General features: G+C 43.3%; 2 protein-coding genes across 4 annotated transcripts in view; one reads left to right on the top strand and one right to left on the bottom strand.

Moving 5' to 3' along the window:
• Nucleotides 1-9,966, top strand: part of brd7 (bromodomain containing 7) — a 15,869-nt gene extending 5,903 nt beyond the window's left edge. Inside the window, exons 8-17 of one of the 2 annotated variants that reach the window (XM_027155671.2) lie at nt 342-462; nt 640-715; nt 1,014-1,121; nt 2,414-2,549; nt 5,698-5,809; nt 6,936-6,992; nt 8,664-8,769; nt 8,985-9,128; nt 9,256-9,399; nt 9,813-9,966. In XM_027155671.2, coding sequence (XP_027011472.2) covers nt 342-462; nt 640-715; nt 1,014-1,121; nt 2,414-2,549; nt 5,698-5,809; nt 6,936-6,992; nt 8,664-8,769; nt 8,985-9,128; nt 9,256-9,399; nt 9,813-9,877 — 1,069 coding nt within the window. In that variant the 3' untranslated portion in view covers nt 9,878-9,966. The remainder of the gene's footprint in view (nt 1-341; nt 463-639; nt 716-1,013; nt 1,122-2,413; nt 2,550-5,697; nt 5,810-6,935; nt 6,993-8,663; nt 8,770-8,984; nt 9,129-9,255; nt 9,400-9,812) is intronic. The other variant, XM_047811698.1, reaches the window with a different exon arrangement.
• Nucleotides 9,967-10,713: 747 nt separating this feature from the next.
• The window catches only part of adcy7 (adenylate cyclase 7), a 63,113-nt gene continuing 61,289 nt past the window's right edge, over nt 10,714-12,537 (bottom strand). For both annotated transcript variants that reach the window (XM_047811690.1, XM_047811693.1), the window contains 2 exons: nt 12,413-12,537; nt 10,714-11,574 (listed from right to left, as the gene is read on the bottom strand). In XM_047811690.1, the coding sequence (XP_047667646.1) occupies nt 11,428-11,574; nt 12,413-12,537 (272 nt within the window). In that variant the 3' untranslated portion in view covers nt 10,714-11,427. The remainder of the gene's footprint in view (nt 11,575-12,412) is intronic.

The raw sequence follows: 12,537 nt of genomic DNA, 5'->3' as shown, positions 1-12,537 counted from the left end.
CTCTGTCTCTCTGTCTCAGTGTCTCTCTGTCTGTCTCAGTCTCTCTGTCTCAGTGTCTCTCTCCCTCTGTCTCAGTGGCTCTCTCACTCTCTCTGTGTGTGTGTGTGTCTCTCTTTCTCTCTCTCTCTCTCTCTCTCTCTCTCTCTCTCTCTCTCTCTCTCTGTCTCTCCATAGCTACATATTTCTTTACATGTAATTATTTAATTATCATAAGAAATAACTTCATTGTTGCACAATTATAAAAAACACTGATACCAGTTAAAAGTTAAAAAAAGATCATATATTTCAAGTGCTTAATTCTTCATTTTCAGTTCTAAAGATCCTTCCTTGTTTGTTTCCAGTAAGGAATCCAAAGAGGAATCACAGAGGAACGCGACCCAGGCAGAGAAAGATCTTGAAGAGATTAAAAAGCTTATAGAAGAGTCTGGAGGTAAACTGTCCACCAGAAGCCTTCAGTGTGAGGTGAGTTTGGAGCTCGGAGTTTCCGACAGTGTCACGAGTCTGTTTCAACACTGAGGTTTTTATTGTTTTACTAGAACAAAAAGACACTTAGTTGATATTTTTGAAACATTTCTTCTTTTACTTCTCGAAGATTTGATCACCTCGTATATTGTGATGCTTTGTTGTTTTGATTCCTAGCTGGATTTTGGCCGGAGGAAGTCTGATGGTACGACCACGCTGGGCATCGTGAACCCTGCTGATCTAAGTGCTGGAGGTAACAGAGTCGGGGCTCCGTTTCATTAATTAATTAATAAATGCAGTTATTTACTTTTATAATTAAACACAGCTTTAACTGTTATTCAGCAGCTTTGGGTGCTGAAGTAATTGTCATGGTTAACTGTCATTCAGTTCAGTTCTGTGTATGTGTCTGTGTGTATGTGTGTGTGTCTGTGTGTCTGTCTGTGTGTGTGTGTGTCTGTGTGTCTGTCTGTGTGTGTCTGTTTGTGTGTCTGTCTGTGTGTCTGTCTGTGTGTGTGTGTCTGTCTGTGTGTGTCTCTGTGTGTATGCGTCAGACCCAGGGTACTGTCCTGTGAAGCTGGGGATGATGGGAGGCCGGCTACAGTCTGGAGTTAACAGTTTGCAGGGTTTTAAAGAGGACAAGAGAAACAGAATCACTCCAGGTAACATGCGCACACACACACTTTCTTTATGTCTGTCTCACTCTGTCTTGCTATCCGTCCGTCTGTCTCATGCACTGTTCCCCTGACACACACACACACTGTTGGGTGGTTTGTTGTTTGACTATATAAAAGACTTCTCTCAACTGAGCACAGTAATAAAAATGAAAGCACAGGCATTCAGATCGAGTCTGTACAGTAACTAACGTTGTACAGTAATTAAAAATGCCGTGTGCGTGTTCACATTCTCAAAAACAGTAAACGTCTGAGGTGCTTAAGTATTAGTACGCTGATAAATGACCTGTTATTATGCGGAAACACTCGTGATTAATACACGGTCTTCAGAAGGCGATTCATTTCGGCAGCTTTATTTGGAAGCACGCAGCTGACGCTGCTCATATAATCAGACACAACGTCTGACGCTGGAAAAACATCGTCTCTGCCAAACTGTTGAATCACTGGATAAAGAGCCACATTCCTAGAGCCGGAGTTTTCCATCCTGGTGTGTGCCACCACGCCTCTTCCTTTCCCATCCTGCACATACTTTTCCTGAACAGAAGAAATGGCAAAAAAAAAACCTACTGCACTGACAAAGCTGTAGACGCGCCGAAGTGTAGTATTTATTTCGTTTTAATGTAGAAACCGAGCAAGGATCAAATCTGTAACTAGTTTCTGACTACAGAAAAATGATAGACCTTTTTTTCTTTTATGGGAACAGTGGATTTATACTTACCTGATGAATATAACCTTAAGCTAAACACTTTAAGCATGCGTGTGAAAATAATCTACACCAGAGCGGCGTGACACACCGATACACCGCCACTTCATAACAGATCATTTTTATATAGCAGCGCAGTCTGGACCTCGATTCGCTACTGAATGACACGATGCACATATTAGCTGATTATATTTACGATTATCGGTCTCGGAACAACCCGAGACACAAGTTAGCTCGTGTTATAGTTTATATTATAAACAGTCCATTGCTCAGCAGCCTTTCCTGTAGTCTCTCTCTCTCTCTCTCTAAGTAACAGCTCGTATCTTCTCTTTGGGTACCAACTGTTACTATAGAAACGATAAGCTCGTGTGTGAGCCGTGTTATATAAACAAATCCACGCCTTCTGACCAATCAGATTTAAGATTCAGATGTTGTAAAATAACCAGGAGGATTATCAGAGATGTGATTTAAGGATGCTTGACCCTTACACGTGTGTGTGTGTGTGTGTGTGTGTGTGTGTGTGTGTGTGAGATTCTGTGTAACACATCTGTCTCTCCATGTTTTTCTTCTCTTTCAGTGATGTATACGAATTACGGACCTTTCAGCTCGTACGCTCCGACTTACGACTCCAGCTTTGCAAACGTCAGTAAAGAGGACTCTGATCTGATCTACTCCTTTTATGGAGACGAGCCCAACCTGCAGGGTTCTGAGAGGTGTGTGTGTGTGTGAGAGAGAGAGAGGGGTGTGTGTGTGAGAGAGGTAGGTGTGTGTGTGTCTGTGAGAGAGTTAGGTGTGTGTGTGTCTGTGAGAGAGTTAGGTGTGTGTGTGTGTGTGTGTGTGTGTGTGTGTGTGCGTGTGAGAGAGTTAGGTGTGTGCGTGTGAGAGAGTTAGGTGTGTGCGTGCGTGTGAGAGAGAGTTAGGTGTGTGCGTGCGTGTGAGAGAGAGTTAGGTGTGTGCGTGCGTGTGAGAGAGAGAGTTAGGTGTGTGCGTGCGTGTGAGAGAGAGAGTTAGGTGTGTGCGTGCGTGTGAGAGAGAGAGTTAGGTGTGTGCGTGCGTGTGAGAGAGAGAGTTAGGTGTGTGTGTGTGTGAGAGAGAGTTAGGTGTGTGTGTGTGTGAGAGAGAGTTAGGTGTGTGCGTGCGTGTGAGAGTTAGGTGTGTGTGTGTGTGAGAGAGAGAGTTAGGTGTGTGTGTGTGTGAGAGAGTTAGGTGTGTGTGTGTGTGTGTGTGTGTGTGAGAGAGTTAGGTGTGTGTGTGTGAGAGGTGTAGGTGTGTGTGTGAGAGGTGTAGGTGTGTGTGTGAGAGGTGTAGGTGTGTGTGTGAGAGGTGTAGGTGTGTGTGTGTGTGTGTGAGAGGTGTAGGTGTGTGTGTGTGTGTGAGAGGTGTAGGTGTGTGTGTGTGTGTGAGAGGTGTAGGTGTGTGTGTGTGAGAGGTGTAGGTGTGTGTGTGTGTGAGAGGTGTAGGGGTGTGTGTGTGAGAGGTGTAGGTGTGTGTGTGTGAGAGAGGTGTAGGTGTGTGTGTGAGATGAGATGAGGTGTAGGTGTGTGTGTGTAGTGCAGGGGTGTAGGGTGAGGTGTAGGTGTGTGTGTGTGAGTGAGGTGTAGGGGTGTGTGTGTGAGAGGTGTAGGGGTGTGTGTGTGAGAGGTGTAGGGGTGTGTGTGAGAGAGGTGTAGGGGTGTGTGTGAGAGAGGTGTAGGTGTGTGTGTGAGAGAGGTGTAGGTGTGTGTGTGTGAGAGAGGTGTAGGTGTGTGTGTGAGAGAGGTGTAGGTGTGTGTGTGTGTGTGTGTGTGTGTGTGAGAGAGGTGTAGGTGGTGTGTGTGGGTAGAGGTTGGTGTGTGTGGTGTGAGAGAGGTGTAGGTGTGTGGTGTGTGAGGAGAGAGTGTAGGTGTGTGTGTGTGAGAGGTGTAGGTGTGTGTGTGGTGTGAGGGTGTTAGGTGTGTGTGGTGGTGGAGGTGTAGGTGTGTGTGTGTGGGCGGTGTGGTGTGTGTGTGTGAGTGTAGGTGTGTGTGGTGTGTGTGAGGTTGAGGTTGTGTGTGTGTGTGTGTGAGTGTAGGGTGAGTGGAGTGTGTGTGAGTGAGGTGTGGTGTGTGGTGTGTGTGTGATGGTAGGTGTGTGTGTGGTGTGAGAGTGAGTGTGTGTGTGGGTGTGTGAGGAGTTAGGTGTGGTGTGTGTGGTGTGTGTGTGAGGTGTGTGTGTGTGTGTGTGAGGAAGGGGCCGGGGTTTGTGTTTGAGAGGTTGTTTTGTGTGTGTGAGAGGTGTAGGGGTGTGTGTGAGAGGTCGGTAGGGTGTGTGTGTGAGGCTGTAGGGGTGTGTGTGATGGAGGTGTTGTTGTGTTGTTGTGTGGTGTGTGTGGGTGTGTTGTGTGTGGGAGTGAGGTGTGTGTGTGTGTTGAGGTTGTAGGTGGCTGTGTGTGATGTTGGTGAGGTGACGGTGTGTGGCTTCGTGTGAGGTGTGTGTGTGTGTGAGGTGTAGGTGTGTGTGTGTGAGGTGTAGGTGTGTGTGTGTGTGTGTGTGAGTGAGGTGTGTGTGTGTGAGAGGTGTAGGGGTGTGTGTGTGAGGTGTAGGTGTGTGTGTGTGTGTGTGTGAGTGAGGTGTGTGTGTGTGTGTGTGTGTGTGTGTGTGAGTGAGGTGTGTGTGTGTGTGAGGTGTAGGTGTGTGTGTGTGTGTGTGTGAGAGTGAGGTGTAGGTGTGTGTGTGAGGTGTAGGTGTGTGTGTGTGTGTGTGTGTGAGTGAGGTGTGTGTGTGTGAGAGGTGTAGGGGTGTGTGTGTGAGGTGTAGGGGTGTGTGTGTGAGTGAGGTGTAGGGGTGTGTGTGTGTGAGAGTGAGGTGTAGGTGTGTGTGTGAGGTGTAGGTGTGTGTGTGTGTGAGAGGTGTAGGGGTGTGTGTGTGAGGTGTAGGGGTGTGTGTGTGAGGTGTAGGTGTGTGTGTACATTGTTTTGGACCATGTGTCACATTTGATCACAGGAACACAGTTTAAAATGATAAGCAGTGTCCTAAATTCCGTACCACACGCTACACATCCAGTTTAGCATCTCGTGTGTAAATTACACGTTGTAAGGGTCGTATCATCTCAGACGTACACCAAGTTACAAGCCGTTACACAAGTCGATGGCGAACGACATCAAACCTGCGCCTCCCTGCCGCTAGCTTCTGCACAGCACGTCTATGGCTACATAAGGAAAGGTGTGAGCGTAGAGCGTGTGACGTGTCCGACATTCCACTTATTTATTTATCTTTTAAACGATACTTGAAGCGCTCTTCCTCTTTCTCTTCTTCTTAGACATTTGTTCACACATTTCAGTGTAAACACACGACTTGCACTTTATATATGTTTAGAACATTAGACCAGCGCACAGTAGTAACGGGGCGCACCTATTAATTCACCTACGGTGCGATACGAAATTTAAATCCTATGATACGAATCAGAGCGTTCCACTGTTAACGTTAGCGACGGCGCCGCTCGTCAACAAAGCATGGTGATGTAATAGAGGATGTGAGTTATTCTGCGGTGCAACTTTTCTTTTTAATTCCAGGAAGAAATACTTTCTTTTATCTAGGCATATTTGCAGCAGAGCATATTTTATATTGTGATAGAAGTCATGGGAAATGCTTAAAAGTTCACGTACAGCCATCTGGTGTGTTTGGGTGTGTGTGTTTGTGTTTGAGTGTGTGTGTGTGTAACCAAGTTCAGCCCCCACACAGTCAATGCCACCATTCACACAGTCATCACATCACACTCACTAAGGAATGTTATTTAACACTTGTACATATGGTGTGTGTGTGTGTGTGTGTGTGTGTGTGTGTGTGTGTGTGTGTGTGTGTGTGTGTGTGTGTATATATGTGTGTGTGTTTCAATCACATTAGTACTACAGATTTCCTGGCCAAGTCAGAAGAGCATATGAGCAGACTGGCAGATAATATTTTGGACTCCCTGACCAACGGAGAGCACTCCAGACGTCTAAAAGAGACCGAGGTTGTAAGGATGAAATTTAAATATTATTTTCATTATCATCATTATTTTAACTGAATGCCACGTGGATGAGCAGAACAGATCTTTCTTCCAACATGGAGCTTATGAATTTAAATCCGAGTGCCACATTTCACATAAAATACCTCTGGAAGTTTGAAATTAATTAAATTAAGTTCATTTTTTGTAGAAGCCTTATTTTTTTGTCACATAGACATTACAGCACAGTGAAATCCTTTCTTCACATATCCCAACTTTATATATAGGTTGAGGTCTAAACACAGGGTCAGCTATGATACAGTAAGGGTTTAGGGGCCTCGATCAAGGGCCCAACACAGCAGCTCACAGTGCAGGGACTTGAACCCTGATCCTTCAATCAGCAGCCCAGAGCCTTAACAGCTTGAGCCCCCACTGCCCCCTAATTAAGCCTGTCATACACGACTAATAAACACCTCTACACATACACACCGACACACGCTGGTAACAGCAGTGTATAAATACACCACAGCACCCTGTTTCCCTAAAGAACTAACTCATGATTTTATTGACCAGACTTTTCATTTCTATAACAGCAGTCAAATGCACTGACACATTTCCCCACGAGCGATTAATAAAAGTTTCTCTGGTCTTAAAGTTAAGTAAAGGTGTTTTTTTTTTTTTTCCAATCAAATCTTTTTTTTTTTAAACATCAAACTTAATTTATCACAGTATTCTCAGCCTGAGTTCTAACAAATTGAATCAGGTTTTACTTTTAAGACTTAATCATTTCAAAAGCAAATCCTGAGGAACATCTAAGACCAGGATGATCATCCGGAAGCCTCTCGTAGAATGCAGGGATCAAAACTTGTTTAATCTCTGTGTGTGTCTGTGTGTCTAGGTGTCTGTGTGTGTGTGTGTGTGTGTGTGTGTGAGTGTGTGTGTGTGTGTGTGTGTGAGAGAGTGTCAGAGGTTCTGAGTACAAGTGTAGATTCTCTCCAATCTTTTTTTTTATTTTTTTTATTGTTTCTATGATTTTTTAATTTTCTATGATGTATAGAATGTGAAAGTCAGTAATCGTAATGAAAAACACTTGGTGTTGTGCTTTTTCCTGCTCCCCTCATCCATAGTCAGTGATGTATCTGTCTGCATTCTTTAGAGAACCCTAGAGGAGGAAGAGTCTGCAGAGAAGTCGGACGCTGCCGATGGCGTCGAGGTAAAACCATATAAAGACACAAACTCTTTCTTTTTCAAATTTTATTAATAATTTATTCCTTTATTTTTTTTTACATTAGTCATCCGAGTGACTGGAAATGCCCAAGACCTTAAACTTTTGAGTCACACCAATCGTTCCAGTCATGTGATCTCATACATGCTGCCATATTATATTATAAACGCAAACCTATTATAAACACGGTGACATGTCATACACACCGTCACGTGACACGGATCAGAATCGTCACCGAGCGACAGTCAGCAAGGTGTCGAGCGTGTACGGAAACGTGACCTACAAACCACGACTCGAACAAAAAGTCTTCGAACGAAAGGCATGTTAGGAATCAGTCGTGTAAATTTTAGAGAAACAAAACCAAAGTCAGAGAACCAGAACATACATAGAAGGGAAAAACACCAAGAGAGCAATCAGAAGGCGTGCGTTAGCTGAACGTGACGACTCGTTAGTCACCCAACACATCCGTCCTGCTGTGACAGGGTGTTCGATCTAAACGGCGTAATCAGCGCCGTCCGCTAGCCGCTTTAGCATTGTGCGGCTGTCAGTTAAAGGTTTATGTAATCGCTCTCTATTCACACGACGCCCACCAAAAGCATAAAGCAGCCTGAAGGCAAATACAATACATCAGTTGCCTTTGTAGTTTTAGACAAATTAGTTTTTAAAGGCTTTACAGTGTGAAGTTCTGACAAAGTGAGAACCACAGGTGAAGATCACAGCTTTGGGGCATCAGGGTAAATATGAGCCACTGAGATTAGCAGTTAGCATCATAGCCTAGTATAGCTGCAAAAACCGGAACGTATCCCAGTATGCCGCCTCTCTCTCTCTCTCTCTCTGTCTGTCTCTCTGTCTCTTGCTCTGTCTCTCTCTTGATCAGTCTCTCTCTGTCTCTTGCTCTGTCTCTCTCTTGATCAGTCTCTCTCTGTCTCTTGCTCTGTCTCTTGCTCTGTCTCTTTCTGACTCTTGCTCTGTCTCTTTCTGACTCTTGCTCAGTCTCTCTCTGTCTCTTGCTCAGTCTCTCTCTCGCTCTTGCTCAGTCTCTCTCTCGCTCTTGCTCAGTCTCTCTCTCTGTCTCTCTCGTGGTCAGTCTCTCTGTCTCTTGCTCTGTCTCTCTCTCTGTCTCTCTCTCTTACTCAGTCTCTCTCTCTGACTCTTGCTCAGTCTCATTCTCTCTCTGTCTCTCTCTCTTTCTCTCTTTGCTTTAAAGCAGCTGTGTCAACAAAGCCAGTCTATACTCCCACAAGGAGCATTTACCATCACATGCATTCTCATTTCTACAAAAAAAAAGGAAGCCGTGGGTGAAACGTGGTGTCACGAGTCAGAGACACGTCTGAAGTGCTCATTTCTAGATAGTTAGAACATCCTCATCGACGAGGAAGCGGTTTGTTTGAAGCCAGCGTGAGTCGTCTCGTTCCCCTGCCGGTGTAATGAATTGAGTAATTAAGGCATAAATGACTGGGTGTAACATTTTGCACCGCACAACTCGAGCGTTTATTTTTTCATTAACTTCTTATTTTAGTTCATTTCCTTTTTTTATATAGCAGCCACCGTGTTTTCAGGGGAAACTAATCAGTGTTTGTTAGATGGATGGATTTATTTTTTTTTATTATTATTTTTTTAAATGCCCCCCTTTTTTTTCCCCTCTCTTCCCCTCTTTAGGTGGTCGGGTCAGAGTTGAAGACCGCGAACAGCATGAGCGTTCTGAATTCAGTCATCAGTTTGGGTTTGGGTCTCGACATCCTACCAGAAAGCTTTGACTCACACGGTGAGGGCGCATACTTGTTAAAACACAGACCACACAAAATTCATCTCGAGTCTGCGTCACATCCTTTCGGCCCTGATTTAAAAATTCCGAGTCACCCATAATTCCAGAATTGTGCACGGCTGCTGCACGGAATGTTATTAAACAGAGCTTTATAGTGAAAACGGGGACTACAGCGAACTGACCTAATCGCGTTTCTGCTTCTCTCCGTCTCTCAGAAGCGAAACAGTTTCAGCAGAAGCTGGACGAGACGACCGTTTTGCTGAGGGATCTGCACGAAGCTCAGAGAGAGAGACTTAGTGCCAAACAGCCTCCGAATATGATCTGCCTTCTTGCACCTACTGCCAAGGAGTTACAGCTAGGTACAAGTTCACACACACATGTCTTAGAGCTCAGACATTACAGCTACACACACGACTTGTGGTCACTTCTGCACATGTCATGTACTCCGCTGAAATGTTAACACGGTGTGTATCGTTGTGTGTGTAGCGGAGAAAGTGACTGAAAACTTGGCACAGCTGACCAGTCAGGTGACTCCTAGAGACGTGAGCAGTTTATATGGCATTAGGAAAGCTATGGGCATGTCACTGCCTAATGAACCTGCAGAGGGAACTTATACACACCTGACCACAGGTACCATACACACACAGGCAATATTTTTAATATAATGCTGTTTATCCTGCAACTAAATATTTTAACGTAATATTTTCCTTCACGTTTCCTATAACTTAAACCCAGTTTATTTTCACTAGTAATATTAGCGTTAAAGTTTTTTACACACATAAACTCAATTTACCAGCTAAAGATATTCTTTATATAACAATTTATATAATAAAAAATACCTTTGTTTACTGTGCTGCAAACCTATGCATGAAGCTGGTTACCTAATGAAGGTGGTTACATTTTTCTGGCCCAGAAAGTAGCTCCGCCCCTTGGCTTAAAAAAAAGCAAAGCACAAAAAATACACACTGCTCCTTTATTTCCAGTAAACTGCTACGGATGGTAATAGATGTTAGTAAGTGTTGTTTTTTTTTTTTTGTATACAGTGGGAGCAGAGCAGCTGGACAGAGTGTGTACGAGCTCTGATGATGTCTCCAGCATCACAGTGTAACTGTAGAGGTGTAAGGTTCAGTCCTGTATTGTTTGCCGAATTTTTGTTTCTTTACATTTTGCTCAATAAATGTGTTTTTGTTTTTTAAATACTTGAGCAGGTCCAGTTTCTTAAATAAAAGTCCTCTCTAAGGAAGGTGAAGATGTCAGTCCAGATATATGGTTTATAGACAAAGGTAACATCACAGGTTTTACCCTTAAAACGTGTAAAATGATTTATTCCTTTACAACTTATAAAGTTTCAGTTAATGGATTGATAGATAAATGAAAGAATGGATAAATAACCGGAGAGATAGATGGACGAATGGATAGGGATTAATAAGTGGATGGAAAGGAGATGGATGAATAGATAGACAAACAGAAAAATAGATCGGATGGATAGGTTGATGGATGGACAGATAGTTAGACAAATGAATGGATGGACAGTTAAATGGACGGACAGATAGTTAGACAGATGAATGGATGGACAGTTAACTGGACAGATAGATTAATGGATGGACAGTCAAATGGAAGGGCAGATAGTTAGACAGATAAATGAATGGACAGACTAATAGATGGACAGATAGACAGATGAATGGATGGACAGATAGACAACTTAGACTAAAGTTTAAAATGGCAAAGATGTTCCTTTCGGGTCAGGTAAATGTTACAGCGCACAAACTATAGAGGTGAGCACAGAGCTCGTCTTTCCCTTCCTTAAGCGATCGCGTTCCGCATCGTTACAGAAGACAGACAAGCAGACGCAGCTCATAGCGGACAGGAATAAGTCACGGCCAAACCTTAAAACGGGCGAGAGTCATAATGGCCGTCACGTGGTTAGGGAAAAAAATAAATAAATACTTTTCACAAATCTTATTTTATTTATTATTTTTTTTATACACTGCAGCACGTTTATTCATGTTTAGCTCTGCTTTGTCTCCTTAAATGACAGAAAGATAGCTGGAAACCCAAAGAGTATTTTCTAACAGTTTTGAAGTCATTCAGCAGCAAATCTGTTCACAACTTCACACACAAACAACTTCAGCGCTTCCAGAATCATGTCCTAGTAAATAATAATAACAATAACAATAATAATAATAAAATGTTCTCTTCATGTTCGAGTGTGCAGGTCCCATCATTTGCAAGTAATGTCAGATTTAAGACAAAGACTTATGGTGACAATCAGCAGGATTCAAAGCGCCCGTAGTTCCTCGTCTTCTGTATGTTTGTCTCCATAGTTTTTTTTAAAGATCAGAACAGTGCAGACTTTTAAGGTTAAGGTCCCGGAACACTGGAAAATTAAAAAAAAAAAGAAAGAAAGAAAAAAAAAACCAAGCCCCCGCTCCAGTGTTAAGTGGGAACGTTCCAACTCAGCCAGTCTGAAAAGTGTATATTTGTTGAAAGTTTCTGAGGGTTTTTATATTCTTCTATCAGAGTCTTCTAACATTTGGAAATCCTCCCAGACTTGCATTAGAAAACATTTCACATTCCAAGAAATACCATAATAAAAAAAAAAAGCCCTACCCATCCGTCCGTACGTGTGAGAGAGAGAGAGAGAGAATGTCAGCGCTTTCAGCTGAGCCCCATTCCCTGCTGCTTATTGGAGTCTGTACATACAAAAAAGGTTTTGAGTTCTCCTTTCCCCTTCACGTTGATCAGACCGCGGCACTCGCACGAGTAACCCAGCTTCTGCAGCACGTCCGACGTCTCTTCCGTCACCTACCACGCACGAGACAAGAGTTAATTTACTGCTGAATTAAATGGGCAGATAGTTAGACAAACCAACGGATGGACAGACACAGACGAGACAGACCAATGGATGGACAGAGACATACCAAGGGATGGACAGATAATTAGACGAACGGATAAACAGATAGTTAGACAGACCAACGGATGGACAGATAGATCTTCCGTCACCTACGACGCACGCGACGAGTTAATTTACTGGATTAAACCTCCCCGCTCATTAAAAGTTTTCACGTTGGCTCTGATTCTCTTTTACTACATCTCAAACTCCGGAACAACTTTGAATCACAGCGACCGTAAAACAAATTTAAACATCGGGCTTATTTACGATAGAAGCGAAAGAGATGTAGGTTATAAAACAAAGATGTAAAACTTTCGAGAGCAGAAATATTAAAGCGTTAATAATGTCCGTTCGCAGCTTTTCGCAGGGTTGGACAATAAATCACGGTAAACTTAATCACTAAAAAATTACCAGCAGTTTCATAAGTTGTACTCGCTCGTGCATCACGCACAACCTACTACTGAATCAACACCCAAACCACTCCAGAAAGGTTTAACGCTAGAAGCTAAATGGAAGAAATGGGTGTTATTTTGACTCGCTTCTACACCTAATAAGAAATACTGTGAGAGCTCTGATTCTTCTGTCAGCTGAGAGATTTGTTGACAGCTTACAGCTATACGCACACTGCAAATACTACTACTTACTTTTCCTTATGATTATTTTATCTTACTATGTGGCAAAAAAATATTTAAGATTTAAAGAAAAAAATAATAATTTGAAAGCAAGTATATATATCTGGAAAAAAAGTACCTGGATCCTGCCCAGTTCTCCGGTGCTCTCCATTCGGCTCGCTACGTTCACGGTGTTTCCCCAGATGTCGTATTGCGGCTTGCGTGCTCCGATCACTCCTGCTATTACTGGCCCGTGGTTTATTC

Source organism: Tachysurus fulvidraco, chromosome 1 (assembly GCF_022655615.1).
Source record: "Tachysurus fulvidraco isolate hzauxx_2018 chromosome 1, HZAU_PFXX_2.0, whole genome shotgun sequence".
In the NCBI taxonomy this organism is placed as follows: Eukaryota; Metazoa; Chordata; class Actinopteri; order Siluriformes; family Bagridae; genus Tachysurus; species Tachysurus fulvidraco.
This window is presented reverse-complemented; position numbering and strand designations above follow the sequence as displayed.